This window comes from Merops nubicus, unplaced genomic scaffold, assembly GCF_000691845.1.
Source record: "Merops nubicus isolate BGI_N331 unplaced genomic scaffold, ASM69184v1 scaffold47303, whole genome shotgun sequence".
In the NCBI taxonomy this organism is placed as follows: domain Eukaryota; kingdom Metazoa; phylum Chordata; class Aves; order Coraciiformes; family Meropidae; genus Merops; species Merops nubicus.
This window is the reverse complement of record NW_008601839.1, coordinates 18,754-39,150: the sequence shown is the minus strand read 5'-3', so window position 1 is coordinate 39,150 and position 20,397 is coordinate 18,754. Positions and strand designations below refer to the sequence as shown.

The 20,397-nt window shown below is 39.1% G+C and overlaps 1 protein-coding gene across 1 annotated transcript in view; it reads left to right on the top strand.

The window, feature by feature from the left end:
* Nucleotides 1–446: 446 nt before the first annotated feature.
* Nucleotides 447–20,397, top strand: part of THSD4 (thrombospondin, type I, domain containing 4) — a gene marked incomplete at its 5' end in the record, with an annotated part of 32,251 nt that continues 12,300 nt past the window's right edge. The window contains 6 exons of the mRNA XM_008938110.1: nucleotides 447–622; nucleotides 4,382–4,478; nucleotides 5,394–5,636; nucleotides 11,207–11,336; nucleotides 13,587–13,791; nucleotides 16,270–16,443. Coding sequence (XP_008936358.1) covers nucleotides 447–622; nucleotides 4,382–4,478; nucleotides 5,394–5,636; nucleotides 11,207–11,336; nucleotides 13,587–13,791; nucleotides 16,270–16,443 — 1,025 coding nt within the window. The remainder of the gene's footprint in view (nucleotides 623–4,381; nucleotides 4,479–5,393; nucleotides 5,637–11,206; nucleotides 11,337–13,586; nucleotides 13,792–16,269; nucleotides 16,444–20,397) is intronic.

Sequence of the window (20,397 nt, the reverse complement as noted above, 5' to 3'; positions counted from 1 at the left end):
AGGTGGGAAGTTCTCCCCCGTCACTTTTGCCTTCTGAGGTTATGTGGGTGCAGCTCTGTTTAGCCACTCGGATCCATCAAGTGTTTTGCACAGGGAGAAGTGAAAGTCTGAAACTTCACCCATCAAGGCTCTTTAGAGGGGTAAATGGTGCAGGGGCAGTCCTACATATTATGAGGCAACCTTTGAGAAACTGCTGAAAAGTTTCCAAGCTGTCTTTGAGTTTTCTTTCTTTTATTGCAGCATAAACATACCAAGTGTTTGAGCTAAGTTTTCTGGGCATAGCTACTAATGTAACTCTTCTTTTTAGCAGCCACACAGCTTTGTCCCCTGGCATCAGAGAACATGTAACAGTGTAATGCACCTTTGGGGGTTTGATTGGGCCACCAGCATGCAAAGGTAATTTCCTCTGATCAAAGTCCTTGTGTTTCTGTCCCTGTCCTCTACAGCATTGCGGAGTCGTTCAGGACGGTCCATCATCAATGGAAACTGGGCAATTGATCGACCTGGGAGGTACGAAGGTGGTGGGACAATGTTCACTTACAAACGCCCCAACGAAATCTCCAGCACTGCGGGAGAGTCGTTTTTAGCTGATGGTCCAACAAACGAAGTCCTTGATGTCTATGTAAGTTTCTTGTATTTAATCTTCCTGATGGAAAAAAATTGTTCTGTTTATATTTAACATACAATACTAAAGTTTGCATTCAGTTCCAATACTTTATTACTCTTTTGTTCCTTTAATTTTGAAACAGTATATCTGATACTTTACTATTGCTTGCTGTTGCTCCCATCTTACTCCAGATCACAGGAAATCTGAGTAGCAGCAGAACCTTTTTCTCTGAGGCTGCACTGTTCCAGTAAAGAGAGTTTTACTTGTTCAGTAAAATAGAGGTAAAGCATACAAATGTCTGGGCTTTTCTTTTGTGGACTGGATTTTCTCTAGATACTTTAGTACTCAAGCAAATTTGGCGTGGTTTAATTTTGACAGTGAACTGAAGCAAATACCTGAATTAGACAAGGCCTCTCACAGAGTGATATCATCTCGGTTTTCTTTGAAAGAAACAGAAGTCAAAAAAACTATAGAATGTGGGATTTGAGGTCAGTTTCAATACCAAGCTGTGCTAGGAAACCATAGGTAGGTAACAGCTATTTGAGAAATGGAGAAGGTGAATTGTAGCTGAAAGGGAGGAATCATATTGAAAAAGTTATTTACTTCAAATGGGACAGGTTGTTACTGCATCACATTGAAATAAAAAATACAACTTGGATTGATTACAGCTTATTCACAGATACATGATGTGTCCTGAGGTTATATGCTTTCACATGGTAAAATTAATTGGTAAGACTAGATTGTAACTGGTAATATGGTTGTTTCATCCAGCTACAGCTGTTTGCCCTTAAGTGCAGTATGGGGTGGAAAAGTGTGCTGGGTTGTCTCACAGAGAAACAAATATTATTTGCTAATTACTCAGCTGGGAAAGGTTGGTTGGCAGAACTATTCCCCATCTGCTATATGGTGTCTTACTGAAGCATTGTAACAATTATGCAAACATTACTTCTTTCCGGATATTTTTAGACTGATTGCAGTGTAAGACTGGCAAAAGCCTGGAAGATGAAATGGTTGGCCTCCTAGATTTTTCAGTGCAGGCTCCATGTTTTTAAAATATGCATGTCATGGTTTAGTTACAGGATGCTCTGAGCTGAGGTTTGTTCTTAAGTTTTTATCATCAGCTGATTGATGCCTAATATATAATGACCCAGACAGAAAAGGATCAGGAAATGGATTAAACAGATATTTCCAAAGTAATATCATACCATAAAAAAAAACCCCTAAGCTTATATTTATCATATTTTAATGTTTTAGTTTAGGCTTAGTCTATTCTTTTTTTGCTTTTGTAGTGAATATGAGAAAGCTGGTACGGTGGGTGTAGCTTTATCAGTTTTGCTCCTGTGGCTGCTACTATGGATTGCCACATCTAATTTGACTGGACTCTTTTCCAAGATGTTTCTTGTAAATATGAGGATTGCTACAATACATTATAAGCTGATAAGCTACAATTCATTATTCATTAGAGTTTAGTGTCTTTTTCAATATAGTGTGAGGAGATAAAAATGGATAGCGCTAGATTTAAAAAAAAAAAATCATTGTTGTGGCATAGTCTCTTGTATGTGTTTGAAATTCGTAGCTGCACAGATACAGATGTCTTTTTTCAGACCTTGTCTTGTAGTTCCTGAATTGTGCCACTCTCTTCTCATCCATCCTCACTATCTTTATGCTCTGTATAGAAAAAATGAAGAGGTTTGCAGATAGGAACTCCAAATGGCTTTCTGTTCCTTTTTCCTGAGATCATGCTGTCTTTCTTCCACTCTAAAAATGAAGAGGAAAGTTAGAGTAGGCTATAATTAGCAAGATAAAAAAAGGTTTTTTTCCAAATATACAGTGCTACGAAGACTTAGATCCACTAACTCAAAGGAAAACTATTGTATGATTCCAGGTACTTTCCTGCAGGAAAGCTGTAACAATATATTCATAGGGGTTTCGTCAGTTAAGCTCTTTATGACATGTGACTATCAGTTATTTTGAGAAATGGTTCACATGTTTTATTCATCCCATTGGAAGACTGTTTTGGAAACATCGTAAGTGCAGGGTCTTGTTTGTGAAAGGTGCAGGGTCCTCCTCTGCGGAAGCCCACTTCACAGTGCTCAGTTCTCTCAGGACCAAACACAAAGAGGGTGTATAACCCTTACAAAAAACATTACAGGCAATGCATTATTAGATGATTCAGAAAAGTGTATGATCTCTGAGGGACAGAGTTTAGAGCAACAGCTAACACACTTGGCAAGGAAAAGGTGCTTTTGACACAAGGAAAACCAAAAGTCTGAATCCCTGGTTAGTGTTAATTGGTGTGACGACTTTAGTGCAACCTTGAAAGTAAGTGTGCTGTGCTGGGTCAGAAAGCCATTTGCATAGTATGACTTTATTCGTTTTGGCCCATAGTTTGTCAGAAATGAAGAGCTAGTGCAAGACCCGGTGTCTGTTTCATATTGGTTTGGTTGGTTGGGTTGGTTTTTTTTTTTCTTAAAAAAAAAGGTATTTAATGTGTAATATGAGGCTTCTCCCAGGCCAGTCCTCACAAATTGTTCAGAACATTTTAAAGCAGCAGCCTCAGCCGAAGCAGTATTTGGAGTAACCAAAGTCAAACTAGTGGAATTGGCAGCTGATGGCATCTCTGCATTTCTGGTGCAAGTGTGCTCGGGCTCTTAGCAGCAGCAACACATTACAAGCCAGTTGGGTATGAAGTGTGCTGCTAACAGTTTTAAAAAGCTTTCATAAAGTCCTGTCTTGTTCAGGTCTTATTATGCCTAACTGCTTAAACAAGCACACAAGAGGTGACACCGAGTTTCAGAGGCGTGCTCATGCCACCTCACGTGGGCTTGTGCAGCAGCATTCTGAAAACAGTGGGCTTTGTTTTTGCATTTAAAGGAGACAAGCTTAGGGATCCCACGTGCCTCCCATAAAGAGCACCTTGAATAGCGTTGCTGTGGCTTGCTGCAAAGCTAGCTCTGGCAGTCGGTCTGCACCTCCATTCAGCTGAAAGTTAGAGTGAAAGGACGCAGGGGGGTTGCACGAGTGCTCTTCCGCTGCTGTAGCAAATACGTGGGCCTTTAATCTTTTCTCTTGATCAGCATTGAGCAATGCTTATGGTGAGAGGGGCATAATGGTAGTAATTTTAGCTGGTTGATTGAGTCTCCTTTGAGTGGTACAAAGGTAGCTGCATGGTGATGAAAGGAACAGTTTGACTTGTGAGATGGTACGCACAGAATAACATGTATGTGCTGTCATATGCTCTGGTCAAGTACAACTGATAAACCTTCAAAAAGGCAGTTGGTTAGATTTGTATGTCGGGGACTGTGGTATTTTTTTTCTCTCTGCTTTGTTTCTTTCTGTTTTACGTTTCCTCAGGCATCTGTCAAGCCCCTTCTGTCTGAAAGTGTTTTGGTGACCTTAGGACCATCTCTCCTGGTGCTGAGGCCTCGTTTGAGACTCTGCCGCCTGTGCTGGCGAGAGGCAAGGCTGTGGCTGGTGCAGCCCACTGCCACACCTTAGCCCTGAGCATATCACATTACCTTTTTCAAAGAAAATTTAGAGAAACGGTTTCTCTGCCATCACCAGCTAGCTGAGGTTGATAACATAGGAACTTGTATTTTCTTATTTTTTTCCAGAAACAAGGTTCTCTTCTTGCATTTTTTGGACAGTCATAACCATTGTTTCTATCCTGACCTGTGATAAATGTTATGTAGCTGATCAGTTCAAATACCTATTTAAGCTTTAGTAGTAAAACAAGTGGAAGAAGTGAATATATGACTGTTTTTTTCTTTTTAGATGATACATCAGCAGCCTAACCCGGGAATACATTATGAGTATATCATACCAGGAGACAATGTCATTAGTCCTCAGTTGCTTGCTCACAGGAAGCCAGGTAAAATGCCGCTATTTCCTTCTGTTAAACACATTTTGTTACCCAATAAACTAGTGGAGAAATTCATACCATTAAAGTCAAGTGTAAATGCTGCCATTAATTTGGGAGAGGCCCAGAATTTTACCCTACATGTCAAAAGAGAATTCTGCATAGATTCAGTAACTTCAATTAATTAATTCTAGCAGAGATTATTTATACTATAGCAGGGAATCTGGTCACATATTTCTACTTTCATTAACAATTTTGATGTTAAAATGTTAACTGTGGCTTTGCTTGAGCTGGAGTGTTCTAACCATGTCTCAGAAATAAACTGGAACATGATTTCTCTCTTCAGAGATTGAGATAATTTAATGCAACACCGGGCAAGTTTCTCTTGCCTCTCCCAGATGGAGAGGATCAAACACAAAACTGTTGCCTTCCCAAGGTAGAACCTAGACAGCTCATACTCCTGCCTGAGCTGTGGATATGTGCTGTGTATAGTCATATGAACTACTGAAAGACAGTGGAAAATTTGCAAGCAAGTTTAGTCCTAACTGTAACGTTCATGACTTGCCTTGACAAATTCCTAAGTGTGTTTGCAGTCTGAGCAGCTGCTGTGCTGTGGCATGGCCAGGCACAGAATACAGAGAATGGTACAGGAAAAAAAAGCTTTGGGAAATTTTGACACTGGGTGCATTAACTCTGTGGTGTGTTTGGAGAGTCTTCTGGTTTTAATGTATTTTCTGGCTGAGACTTGATTATCTTAGTTTAAAACAACATAGTCTTTGCAGGACTCTATTAGGAGGTCTCTGTGTAGCAGATTAAAGCTGCTTTCAACATTAATGATGCTCCTGTGATTATTAGTGGATGAAAACAGAGACTGATACTTGCAAGTTTGGCTCATTATTATACTTCTTTGTTATTGTCCATCATCAGGGGAGCCTTTGAATGGTCAGTTAGGAATGCCAGAAAGTACAGATCAAGAGGATGCAGATTTGCACAGGGAAACAGACATTCTCACTGGACAGTCAGCTGGAACTTTTCCAGTTATTCAGCCGGGAAGATTTTCTTCTCATCAGCCAGAAAACCAGGTGCCTGCTGTTCAGCCAGCAAGACAAAGCCGAGAATACAACTGGAAACAGATTGGAAAAACTGAGTGCACTACTACATGTGGGAAAGGTAAGTGCTTCATCCACCATGCACAGAAAATAAGATGACACACAGGAGAGCTCCAGTGTGGGAAAGGAGGAGCATCGAGGGAAGAAGCAGTATTTTTATTCAGCAGCTCTTGTATGCACAAGGCATTGCTGGACCTGTTGTTTTCTGTTACCTTACAAGTGAAAGAGTGGGTGCTATTATGTGTGCTTATATTTAAATCAGTAGAAACAACAAAATTAAAAATATGAAATGCAAACTATGTAAATTAAAAGGGAATACATGGCATTTGCATCTGAAAGGAAATACTTCAGGACTTTATGGCAAGCTGCTCTGTCTCAGACCCTTGATACACAGCTGCTTTCCTCAGCATTCTTTGGCATTCTTTATCCTTCTGTTTGGCCTCTAGCTTGGTCAGATACACTCTCCGTGCTTTTTGTGTCTTTGTCGGTAGTTTTCTGATCTTTATGGGAAGGTTTCACAGGGGTTCCATTAGCCATATCTGCCTTATTGGATGTTGCTGGAACAGCAACAATGTGACGTCAGAAAACTTAAATTTTCATAGGGGATAAGTGGGAAGGAAGAGGGACAGAGGAATTGGTGAGCTTTTGGGGTCTGATGAATACACTACATAGAACTTGCCAGATTAATCTTTGCCGTAAGACATTCACAATGACCACGGACTCAGTAATGCATGCCACAAGCAGTTATTTGGAAGAGTAAGCTTTTGCAGTAGTAAAAGTGAAATCTGTTGTACTATACATATACAACAATAGCCATGCTCAAAAAAATCACAGCACTTTGAAATAAAGATGTACCAGTGAGGGAACTCTACTGACTGTCACCACTTCTTACACATTGAGAATATCTGCTTCCTAATTACTTTTAGAGGACTCTGTGAGTTTGTCCAAAGCCAGAGCTGTAGCTACAGGTAGAGCTAAAACATCCAGCAAAATTGATACCAGTCAAAATTGCTTCACAGTCCTTTGAAGAAACTTCTTGGGTTGGAGAAATCACTGCAAAAGTATTAGAGCTAAAATACAGCCTATAAAAGTCAGAAGACTTTTTGAAGTCAGACGTTATGTGGAAAAAAGGAGGGAATGTAGACCAGAATTACATTGGTTGGCATTTCAGTGCTCTGTGTCCTTAATACAAGTCCTGTGGGCAGAATGCTTAATTGCACCTGAATGTTGTTTAACATCAATCAGTGAGTGTCACCTGATGAGTGTCTGAATTATAATTAATTCAGAAATAAAATTCAGAATAAAATGGCTGCTGAGAGCAAAATCCTGACACTGTTGAGACTGTGCAAGGATTCCTTCTGACCTTAGTGTGAGAAGCCTGTGAATCTCTGGTGCCGCTACTGCATTTCAAGTCAAACTGGGTTATATAGGCTGATAAAAGATGGAGTGAAAAAAAATGGAAGAAATCTTGTACTATTCAGGGTTTTCCATTCATTTTGTAGGATTCACATTTCAATTTCGATGATCGTAGGACACTATCTTCTTTTTTCCTTTTTCAGTGTTTTGCTTTTTTCTGCTACTTTATTGCTTCATGCAGAAAGGTGGACGATACATGGACTATAATTTAATTTTTTTTTCCACAAATGAACCCATCAAAGCTAAATAACTACACGAAATTTTATATTGGAAGAAGAAAGAAAGAAAAAATATTTTTGTGCTACCTAATGGAACAGGGAGGATAAATTAACAGTTTTAATGAAGCTCTTTGAGATTTCAAAGCACATTGCAGTTAAACTTTAGCTGGCAAAAAAAAAATCTTACCTTTTTTTTTTTAAATGTGAAAATCGGTGCCATGGGAACTGCCATCAGCTATTGTCCCAGATTTCCATTTAAGATGACTGAGCAAATGGATCTGCTAGAATTCAGACTGTGGAGGATTTAATGGTTGAGAATGGACGTTGTCTCAAATTAGCCTAACTAGGCCTGAGAGTAGCTTTGAACGACCTTGAACACTGACAAATAGAGAAACAAGACGGTGAAGCAAGAGATAGGAAGGAGAAGGAACGCAGAGAGCTAAGATAAGAAGGAAGCAAGAGGAAAACAACAAGGCACGTGGTGGCATCTGAAGAACAAATCGCAAGAAGAGCTTACGCGCATGGACAAGTGCTTGTAGCCAGTTAGCTGGGGGCACGGGGCGTGTGGCCAGCTGTGTGTACTGTACAAGCAAGGCTTGTAGCTGAAATAGAGGTCTTCGATCATCACTCTGATAGAGTTGCTGAAGCCCATTTACAGCTTGTCTCATCATCGGACAGTGGGGAAACTGCTACAGCATCCTGTCAAGGAAGTGAAGTAGCACATCTTCCCTCTCTCTTGTCCAGAGAGATGGGGGCTGATGCACTGCCAATTTCTTCAGTCCTGATGCCACAGGAACTTAATCCACATCTTATTTAAGAGTGCAGCCCGTGCCTTATAACTGTTAGCTACACCTTGGATATTACTTGGAATGTGTCATTTGTTACCAGTCAGGGCAACACGCTTGTTACTTTTTTAAAGAAGAATTGGAAAGGAGGCTAAAGAGTGAAAGCTACTATTTTTTTCCTTAGATTTCAGAAAATATAATAGTTTTTTCTGAAGTATTAATGTCAGTTAGCGGGTGCAGTGCGAAGTCTTACTTTTGACAGCATTAAATTCTTGCATAAATAGAATTTCAGAGGGAATTGCAATTACACATTTTCTATCCTGAAACTGAAGTGTGCCAGCCAACAGTTACCATCAAGTATGGCCACTCTCATTTTATTTGAAATCATAAAGTCATAATTTAGAATTACTACAAATCTGTAGCATGATATTTCTTTATTTCTTTAATACATGGATGAATGTATTGATCTCCTTTCTTTCTGTTTCTTGATCACAAGGATAAGTTACTTGCTGGTGGCATGACAAAGGAGGTTGATTTCAGTAAACCCAGGATGAGGCATTTGAATTGTTAATTACAAAACATAACAATTGTAAAAAATGACTTAGCAGTTACCATTAAATCTAAAGAGATTTTGAGCTCCATGAGGTGAAAAAATGTGGAGCTAATTAAACACAGATCTTAGTCAAAGACTGTAAGTTCAAGCAGATAATTAGAAATGGAAACCTGGAGAAAACCGACCTTCAGTCAGTGGCCTAAGACTTTTAGGTTCAATAAACTTATGAATCAGTGTCACTGACAGTGCAGGTTTTAGTAAACCCACCTTGGAGGTACGTAAGCTTGAACAGTTGCAACCTAGTCTTCTCCAACACTCCTTTTAGACATGAATACTGGCAATGATGAAGCTGAATGTTCTGTGCAAATCACTTGGCCTTCTAGGCAAAGTGGGACTTATTTTTGCCTTTGACTCAGAGGCATAGCAGTTTGGGTTTTGTAAATGTGCAGACATATATTTTGATCTGAGGAAAAGAGAAGTCTGTTTTACAGAAAGATGTAGCTCTTGTACTGATAACTCATGCCCTGCTTCTTCCTATCTTGCAAGTAACACTGAAAAAAAAAACCACTTTAATCTTTCTGATGATTGGTCTAGAGACACTGCTGGATAGGATGCATTCCTGACAGAGTCATAGCTTTCCTACATAAGCAAGAGCAGTGTGACTGTGAGCAGTATGAGTTGTGCTGAAACAGCGCTTGCTTAAAATGACCCGAACGTTCTTTTTTATCCGATTCTATTTCTGATTGCAAACACTGAGAATTAGGCATTTATGACTCTCTTTAGGTTGCACACTATATTTCCGCAAATTCTGAAGTAAGTCAGTATCTTTTTACTTTAAAAATGGAGCTTTATTCAGCACAACCACACATCATTCTTGCATTTCAAAGGCAAAACAACAAACGTGAAATCTGAGAAGGAAGGTGTTCCAGGAGAAGTTTGTGGGGCAAAAAAGTAAACTGTGTACCTGCTTGTCTCATTGAATAGCATTTCACTTGGGCTTATTTCATTCTGTGGAAGAAGGTTCGGTCTAACCTAAGCAAAATGTTTCTCTTTCAGTTCAGAGTTAATTTTCCTTTTAGTGGTTGCTTTCTCCGCATAATTCTGAGTATCTGAACTAATAAGGCTTCAATACCAGTTAAAAAATCTGTCATTTGGAGTTACTTTTTGGAGGATAACCTAAAACAATTAAAAGGGCACAATTTTAAAGTCAACGTGTCTAGCTTCAAGTGATTGAACTGGCAGTTGTGGGTTGTACCTTGACCACTTCAGCTGAGCCCTGCTTCTTTTGTAACCGAAGTGCTCCTTTGACCACGGAGGTGTCCTGTGCCATTGCTGTGCCACAACGAGGGGAAGGGTTGCTGCTGCCTCACGTGGCGTAAACATGACTGAGAGTCGGCAGACTTCTGTACTACTTTCTAAAAAAATTAAAAGAAAGATTTTCCTAGTCTCCCTTTTGCTGTTTATGTACTTAGAGAGTTGCCTTTCACATCCTTTGCCATATTCACCTCTAGGTGGGTCCTAACACCATTCCGGCACAATCAGACAGCATCTTTGTATCCTTCAGGATCACCTGCCTCTACTTACACCTCTTGTACTTCTTTTTTATGTCTAAGTTTATGTAGGAGCTCTTTGCTTACCTGTGCAGGCCTCCTGCGAGCTTTGCGTGGTTCAGGATGGACCTATCTTGAGCTCAGAGGAGGTGGATTTTGAATACCAACAGCTTTCCTGGACCCCTCTTTTCTGTAGAGCTTTATCCCGTGGGATTCTTCCAAGTGGATGTCTGAAGAGGTTTGGGTCTGCTTTTCTGAAATTCAGGGTTGCGGTCCTGCTTTTTGCCTTGTTTCCTCCTCGTAGGATCCTGAACTCTACCATTTCATGGTTACTACAGCCAAGGCTGCCCCTGATTTTCACATCCCTGACCTTCTCTTCCTTGTTTTTATGTATCTGGTAGAGTGGAGCACCTTTCCTGGTTGACTCCTTGACCACCTCTGTCAGAAAACTTGTAGATGTACTGCAACTTTTCATTTACCAAATGCAAATAGGCATGTTAGCACCTTGCTCTCTGTCATCATTTTGGTAGTTAATTTGCAATAGTAATGGAAGCAAAGTTTCGTCTTTCTGCTGTACCATGAAGGCTACTTAAAGACTAAATGTTAAGTACAGAGAGTAGTAATTTTAAGTGAGTCTGTAGTCTTTCATAATTTTAAACTCTAAGCTTTATCTTACGAATCTTCAAAGAACAGGTAAAGTGGATAGTATTCTCATGTATTTACTCACCACATAACTCTAAAGTAAGGAGGGTAAAATTTTCCTCCTCTCAAGCCTGTGTTGTTGCTGCATGGCTGATTTCTTCTAAATTGCCGGAATGCTTAATGTTTGTACTCCACACTGTAAAGATCTCATGCAGACCAAAGAGCGTGTTTTCTCAGGCTTTCCTACAGTGCCATGCTGTACTTTGTATATACTAAGGATTTCCATTAATACTACAGTGTAAACAAGATAGCATTCAGCTCTCATATTTGGGAATTTTTGATAAAATCTTAACCTGTATTTCCTGGGTTTAGGTTGTGGCTTTTCCTTTCTGCTTCAGTGTTGGATGCTACTGTTACGACTGCAGAGCCTTTTGCAATACATCACCTAATTTTCTTCTTCATTTCAGGGTCACAGTACCCAGTTTTTCACTGCGTCAACAGAATCACTCATGAGGAGGTACCTGAGAGTTACTGTGACAGCAGCACCAGACCCATTCCAGAAGAGGAGGCCTGCAACCTCTTCCCATGTCCAGCTTTGTAAGATACTACAGCTTAACTCAAGTGAAATAAGCCAATGTCACTGAGGTTTTGCATATGAAAAAGCCTATTCTAAGTGGCAAACTAGTTTGAACTTTAGTAATATGCACTTGTGTTATAAGATGTAGTGGTGATTTTTTCCTTAGTTGTTGGTGGCCACCTTCCCCTTCACATAAAGCAGTAGCATTTAGAGAAGACAAAATGGAAGTTGGCAACAAGTGAATGTAGTAATTTCTCAACATTTGCATCATCATTCAGGCGTGCACACTGTACATGGTCTCTATAGGTGCAGTTTTTTCAAGTGACAGGCTTTTGCATACAGCTGTGTCTAAGGAAGAGGCTTTGTAGGTTATATCTCTCCACATGGGATCAGTGTGCTGTAGTACCCACCTCTTCACCTATGGTGTCATATTGAAAGATAAGGCTGATAGTGTTCACATCATCTCCTTCAGAAACATCACCTCACTTTCCTGGAATTCAGTAGTTCTTCAACTTAAAGACATAATTCTGAAGTCCTCTTTTCTATCACACTCATACAACCAGCTCAGGTCTGATTTCCTTCTGAAAACACTTGCCATCAGGAGACTGTGACCTAAAAGTGGCTATGCCTTTTTTTTTTTTTTAAATAATAATAAAAAAAAAATTTGTCAATTCTTCCAACTGACGAATTGACATGAATCCGATCATGTCAATCTTGTGTATACAAAAAATAAAAAAGGTTTTAACCCAGTTGCCATTATAGCAACTTTATTTCAGGTCAGCAGCTGTATTTTCCATCTCTCTGGTGGTTATATTCTTCTGTTCTCTTCTGAACAGCAAGTGTCCACTCATTATCCCATGAAGTCTGTAATGGCGTGAGCGCTGTTCTAGTGTTAAAGATGCCTGGCAAGCAATTTCCTCTTGCATATTAGATACTCAGGAACTTCTGAAGCTGTTTACTTGGCAACGTCTTCTCTCACCAAGCATTTTTCTCACCTTTTTAATTCTAACAACTCATATTAATTCAGCTTAGCTTGTTTATACAGGATAATATCAGAATATAAGCAAAGATGTGTAAATATTTATTTCAAAGAATACAGATTTCTGAAATAGAATGTGTGAACAGTTCAGATGCTTCCCTTATTTGCGTATTTTTTTGTGCTTGAAACAGAAACTGAAAGGGGCAAATGACATTGTTATATTTTATTAGTGAAACCACACCAATATTAATTTAGTAATTTTATTAAGCAAGCAGCAATAAGTAAAACAGCACTGGGTGGCCGGGGAGTTTCCTCACTCCACCAACGGCGCACAACAACCCCCCCCAGAGTCTCTTATTATATACTCTTCTTCTTCTGGTGTAACGTATCTCTTTCTTCCTTCTGCGGCTGCGTCAGCTGTTGCTAGGGGGTCCTTTCTGCCTTCCAGTGGTCTTGAAGGAGGGGGTTGTATCATTCTTGGTGATTGTTTCATTACACACATGATTACCCAACCTAATCCAAATTCTTCCCCCTATTTTCATTGTGTACAACACAGAATAGCTATATGTTTAAAGCAAGCAAGCATGCGATTTTGAACAGACTGCTCTTACAGCTAGTTCTGTTGGTTAAACTTTAAGCAGGCAAAATGAGTTTCAAAGCAAGCGAGAAAAACAATTAAAAGAAAACAAACAATCAAAGTTTGATTAACAAACTACAGTTTATCCATTACAGACATGTTTATACAAGTGGTTAAACAATACAGTGAAATCTAGGAATGAGATGAGTATATCTAGGTATTTGTTTAATCTCTAGAATTAAATGTCCTTATTCATTGTTTATTGTTAGCTATTTCAGTTTTACTGATGAGTGAATGCCTGGATTCATTACATGATTTTTGTGGTATTGTTCTTTTTTAGCGCCTTTGCTGCAGTAAAATTTTGTGCAACACGTCTTACATTTTTTGGCAAGTGTCATTAGAACAATAATATACATAGATTCTTTAACAAAACAAACAGCAGTTAATGGCTGAATTAATGTTTGTAATATGTCTTGAAACCATGGGTCGTGCACTCTGTATGTGTGCATATTATTATCAGCCACTACAGGTAGATTGTCTCTGGTGTATAAAATTGTCTTCATCAAAGATTAAGTTAGGCATGCAGAGGCTCAAGTGTTATTTTATAAAATTATGTACCAGCATCAGAATCATATCATTCAAGTTCTGTTAAGATTAGTATTAGAAAAATCTTGACTGAAAAAATATGTCCTCTTCCCCCCCCTGACGCTTTAGCTGGGATATAGGGGAGTGGTCTGAGTGCAGCAAAACGTGTGGCCTTGGTATGCAGCATCGACAGATCTTATGCCGGCAGATGTACGCCAATCGGACCTTGACAGTTCAGCAGTACCGCTGCCATCACCTGGAGAAACCAGAGACAACCAGCACTTGCCAGCTGAAGATCTGCAGCGAGTGGCAGATCAGGACAGAGTGGACTTCAGTAAGTATGATTGATAGATATGGTGCATAAAATCTCAGAAAAGAAAAAGCATTTTCTCCCAGGTGGAAGTAATTAAACTTGAAATTTTTTTTTGTTTTAAACAGAAGTGGAATGTGGAAAGCCTTGGAAACAGGTGAATCATAGTTCAAGAGAATCCTGCTCCATCCTGACCATTAGTTTACTGTTTGTAATGAGAAGGAAGCTGAAAAAGAGCACTTGAATAGTACAAAATACAGAGATGTATGTGTACAGAAGTACACAGGCTTTCCAAGCAATGTTTTTTTTAAATACTATATGAAGTAGAGTTGGAAAGCCCTGATAGGTATGCCTGTGATGGTAAACTTACTGCTCTTTCTCATAGCGTGTTTATTTTTTTCTTGTAGAGTTTAGTTCTAGGGGTTACTTAGCCTGATGTATGTATTATTGGTAAGAATCAGTAGTTGCTGTTTCTGTAGTTGGTTTGAGGCTGTAGCAAGACTTTCAGATAAATGTGTGCATTACAGTTTTGAACTTTCATTTCTGTATTGTTTAGATAAGCTTTGGCCAACTTGACCACCGTCATAGATAGTTTCATGGCTTTTGTGTGAAAGAGAAGATATCCCAGTGTATTAGGTGTAATGATAAGCAAACCTCTTTGCTAACCATGAAACAAAGAAAAAAAAAAATAAATTTAGAGTTGCTGAATTATGTGGGTAGATAGACTGTGAACATTTCAAGCTTAAACCCTGAACTTACACATTCTTCTTCCTTTCTACTGAAGTGCTTCCCTGTTTCTAATTCCCCCAGCATGACACAGCATGTTGTCCACAGGCTGGCTAAGCTGGCAATAGCAGCACAGCTTCCCATCCACTCAGTCACAGCAGGCTAAGGAGTCGTGCAGCAGACTTCACGTGGCTTTACTGGGGGAGAAGACCCACTATAAAGCCCATGTGACTTTAAGTCCCCCAGTTGCTGCATTTCCGAGGCTGGTGGTGGCATTAACTTCCTAGTCATGAAGTGTCTGGTCCGTTGATATATACCTGATAAAAAAAATAGAAACACCTAGACAGATGAATGTAAAGATATGTTGGTTGGTTTGTTCATTATTCATGATTAATTAAAATCCATCTGGCATTAAAGAACAATAAACTGATATTAAAAGTAAAGTTTTGATTATTTTATTGTCTTGATGATGAGAAAGGAGAGCCGGCTTTGAGTGTCGGCATTTTGAGAAGTGTTTCAGTGTACAGAGCCTTTAGAGGTTTACTGCATGTAGTAGATCAAGCTAAACAAATGCTTTAGAAATTGTAGGTGCTTGAATATAAGCATAATTCCAATAAAATTCTGTGATTAATTTCCCCTTGGAAGTAAAATTTAATTTTTTGGCACAAGCAATTGAGTTTGCAAACTGGTTTCAGTAGAGCAGTTATTATGATTGTGCTTGCTGAAGTACAGTTAGGTTTTCACTTTGAGACAGGTCTGTGATTTTAAAAGTAAGACCATTTTAAGATGAGAACATGCTTACCATTTTTTCTGCCATACAAATATCAAAACCTTTGATCTAAATCAGATCAGAGAAGACGGCAGACTAGACTTCGAGAGTAACTCTGGACAAACTGATTCTTTCATGACATAAGAAAAGGGGTATTTATTAGTATGTTGCCATTTGGTGCCCTCACATCTAGTCTGGGTTCTGCCCAGTGTTCTGGAGTGAACGTCTGAAGAAGTAGCTGCAGTCTGAAGATGATGTCTACAAGGTAAATTGCTGCTGGAAGTATGTTTTGCGTGATAAACAACTTGGATGTGCAAATGTAGTAGACGTGATCAAGCATTTGAAAGCACGGGAAGAACAATGAGGCTGCCTTTGGAAGCTCTGCTAGGTACCCTTGTATGTAGGTACTGCAGGTTTTAATCTTCAATTTCCCAGAGATCTTTGCCTTTAATTGTAGAGTGTTTACAGGTCTCATCAAAACACTTCATGTGTATACAGCAGAAAATTATGTTCCCGTCTTGCTTCATGATCTGGACGCTTCGCATCATCGCGCAGAGATACCAATAGCTGTCAGCATTCCCTAAGGCTGAAGAAAATAGGGTGGGAGAAGGCAGCCTTTATTTGTAAGAGCAAGTCAGAAGTTGTGTTTCTTTGCATTTCTCTTGCTTCCCATCTTTTTATAGGTCAAGACCAAAATTACACAGAATATGTCAGCCTGCTATTAAAATACTAGCAGTTCATTTGATAAGAGGCAGCATGGCCTGTTGAACATAGGGTTTAATCTTATGTTTTCCTAATGTATCTACATAGTATACTGCAGAATACTACAAACTACAAACATATTTTAAAGCTACTAATGCATTTTTATTCCCTGTTCTAGCAATCTAGAGTAGTTCTATAGCTTCTGTGGACATCTTAGGAGGAATGAATGAGCTGTACATTTCCAGCTCCCTGATAAACCACTGCAGTTCTTGCAAAGTCCTGATGCAACTTTCCTTTTCTTACAGTGTTCAGTGCCTTGTGGAGTGGGGCAGAGGACCCGAGATGTGAAATGTGTCAGCAACCTTGGGGACATCGTTGATGATGAGGAGTGTAACATGAAGCTGCGACCAAATGATATTGAGAACTGTGACATGGGTCCTTGTGCTAAGAGCTGGTTCCTTACAGAGTGGAGTGACAGGGTAAGGCTTTGCATTATCCTTGTGCTGCCAGATCTTCTAAAACAACTTAGCGTGTATGAGAATTAAAAAATATGCACCCATACAGCCATAAAAGGAGTGATCTTTTTTTGTGTGTTTATCCTTGATCTGTGGAACAGGCAAGAGAAAACAAAAACATACGATCCCAAGGGCATCTTGAGTTTTGTGTTAGATATGAGAATGCATAGAAAGGGCAGCCGTGTGGATGCATGGCCAAACATCTGGATTTACAATTGGCTCTGTGCCTGAACTTCCAAAAATATTAAGTGTGCTGGGATTTATTATTCTGCCATGCTTAGCACTGAGTCTCAAGATTCAGACTCTAAAAGTTTCCCTGCTGTTTTTTTAAAGGATAGAGGTTTGAGGCCTGATGTCTGGGTTTGAGTTCAAGCCATAAAACAATTACCCTGAAGTTGTGAAAAGAGGAGAACAACTTCATAAACTCAGGCAAAGTTGATTCAGGCTTTTGTACTTTGTGAACATGGATTTATTGTTTTATTCCAATGAGTCAGATTGTCCACATGAAAGCCATAAAACCAGTGATGATTTACCTTGTTTCATGATTTGGCTCAGAGTTGTTGTTCAGTAGTGATACTAATATGCCTTCATTAAACAGCTTACAAACGTGTTCTAAGAAAAGCCTGATATTTTGGTCCCTCTTGTGGATGCTTGCATATCAGTTTCACCTGTAGACAAATCGAGCCTTTGGTCTATAAAATCCTGATTGCATCTCCCTTTTCTTTGGCCTGTTATTTTGGCAGGCAAATACTATAATTTATCATTGAAACTGTAAGATTACATTCATAACTTCATAGATTCATTGCTTAGATAATTTTGTGGTAGTATCTCAAAAAGCTACTAATGTCTTGCTCATAGGTTATGCGTTATTTTGGATGCTCATAGTATTTCCCATGTTTTAGATGCAGAGAAGGAGGAAATTCACAGGTAGGACAGGTAATTTGTATATCATATAATTTTAAGAAGGCTGATCAGACTCCTGATACAATTAAAGCCCTGCAAAATTTTCAGCCTCTAGACAACTCAAACAGATTTTATCAAGAAAAAAAAATTTGTATATGTACACTAATAAATCTTTTTTACTGTCCTTGGAACTTTTTTTGCCCCCTTGTTATTCACTTCTTTAGCTTGTAGAGCTGTTCTTTGTACAGCACTATTAAAGTGATACTTTCCAAGAAAGAAAAATACATTTTACTCTGAAAGACACCTTTCTTGAAAAACCTGGCCCAGCTACTATCAGTTTGTGCAGTTCCACCACATAAAGCACACACATTCCAGTGAATACTCTTGCATCACTGTCTTCATTATTTCTGCATTAGTATTTTGTCCTCTGCAGAATTAAAAGTAGGTTTTGTAGCTGAAGGTTGTGACTATAGAATGTTATTATGCCTATTTATATGTATGAAATGAGACATAAAAGTGAAGCAGGTAATGCGGAAAATGTTGGCATTTTTTCTTACCACAAACGTCTTAGGGTCAGAAAGTAAAGAACTGGATTTTGTTACCTTCTCAGCTTACGTAAGTGTACAAATTAATTTCTTCCAAATGGTTGCTACTGGAGTTGGCATTATTCATCATTGCTTTTGCCAGCAGTGGCTTTAGAGTTTGTTTCACAAAGTGAATGGAAGGAACAGCTTATTTAATGAAAAAAGTAGATTCAGGCTAGAACGTGCAGGATCTTCTGAGGTTCACACACACCTTGTCACTCAGATGTTCCGAGACATCTAGTGGCAGTGATTGCAGTATGGGAGTAGTCAGTATATGGGAGTAGTCAGTAGCTTTGCAGTCGGTCCTTTGGCCATTAGCTTTCTTATTGAGCATTTCAAGGGATGTTTTATAGGATCAGAAGTCTCTCTTTCTTTGTACAGGAGTGTGTTCCTATTGAAAGACAAGATGAGAATTAGAAATGGGCATTCCCAGGTGTATGGACTTTGCATGTGTGATTTCCCCAAACGGTTCTTTGAAGAGTACCTTTAAGCCAAGCCACACTTCAGCAATAAGCATAGATCAGCGATGGGCAGCCACAAATGGTTCAGATAAGCAGCCAAAAGTTCAAATGTGTAAAGAAAGCTTGTTCAAGCCTCTTGAGTCCGCAAAACTGCGGTGGAAGTCTCACAAGAACAGACCTTCTTTGTGAGATTTATTACATGCCTACTTCAAATCACAGCTGGAAATACCACAGAACAGTCTTTCCCATTGTATTTTGACATTTCAGCCGTGGCTAGACGTAAGAAGCAAAAGAACTTATCACAACTTTTGAGAACGTTGGAACTTTGAAATGGTTGAGTTCAAACTTGGTTACAGCTGTAAGGGAAGGCCTGACCTGTACTTTTCTGAACCCATTGTGCAAACACTTAATGTGTACTGTTGCACATGCAGCAAGTAGGGATTTCCAGAGACCTGTCAGAGATCGGTTAGGCACATGCTTTCTCTTTCAGCAGGGGATATATCAAACTTCCATGTCCAGATTTATGTTATGCTTAGTAGGGCATTACATTGTAGCCTTGGTTAATTAGCAAAACATCAAGAAAAAGCATAGCAACGTAAAAAATACCACTGTCTTTGCTGTCAATAGGCGTTAAATTTCAGGATTTGATAAATGCGATATGTATTTATGCAGAATTTTACATGGGTGTTCTTCAACACAGGGAGAGAAAGAGATGAATAGTCACATCTGAGTTTTAAGAAAAGGACAGAAACTAATTTAAGATTGATGAAAACAGTTTGGGATTTGTTTTACAGAAAACTTGCAAAGTTTTAACTAATGAAAAAATAACTAATTAGCTTCATTTTCATTTATAGTTTCTGTGGTTCTGAATTGGAAGATGGTATCATTAAATTTCCCTAAATCTTAACTTCTGGAGCACAACATAATGTGCACTTAAAAGCCTGCAGAGTACCTACAGAGCTATGTGTAGGAGTTGTGATCCTTCCCAGGATGGGCTGTCTGTAGCTTTACTCCATAAATAACACTCAGCTGCCTTCTTACCATATTCTCCCATCTTGTTTTTCCACAACGTATCTTCATGTATTTTCTGGCTCACCTATTTCCCCCCATGGCATTGATCTTCTTGGATTCAGTTTCTGCACAAACTGATTCCTTCATATATATATATATAATTAATCCTAAGTAATTAAAATACATGTTCCTAAAACCTGACAGTTTGTGATTTACCGATAACCAGTTATCAGAGTCCATTGTATGTGTGCTACACACACATTTTTACCTGCAAAGCTCACGAGTGTAGCAGCTACCCTGTGCAAACTGATGGAACATGGAAGGAAGGCAATTCATCCTTTAGAAATAAATCTTTCTTTTCTGAAAAGTATATGCTCCCTTATTTGTCTTTGAAGTACAGCTAAACACCATATTCTTGATATTCTGCAGGCACAATCTTAAGAGAAACAGGAATTTTTACTTTTTTTTATGGGAAGGATTAAAGGTTAATAGCAGCCAAGTGAGATTCAACTTTGTATGTGCCTGTCTTTACATTTATTGCTCAATTTTGAGTATAAATAAGAGAATTAACTTGTTTCATGGCTTGGTTTTCTACAGGATCTTTAACACATTCTGCTTACAGAGAGCCTGTACAAATTTGGATATTTTTACATGCATTTGTAGAAAGGTGGCTTCCTGTCTTATAATTCTCTTAAGAGGTCTTACTTTGTTAAAATGGCAGAGTTCCACCAAACTGCATCCATTAATCAGTTAAGCTGGTGAACTTTACTGGACTTAGCAACAGAACTGCATTGATGGGAGCAGATGAGATTCTTGCAAGCATTTCACATGACTGATTCTGTGACAGCTCTAATTGCTGGAAAGTTTACTTCTCCTGTGGGTCAGAAATGGGAAACGGCACTCTCCTGATTCACAGCGATGGGAGACTCTCCAGTGTTTCCTTCCAGCTAACTGGAGCA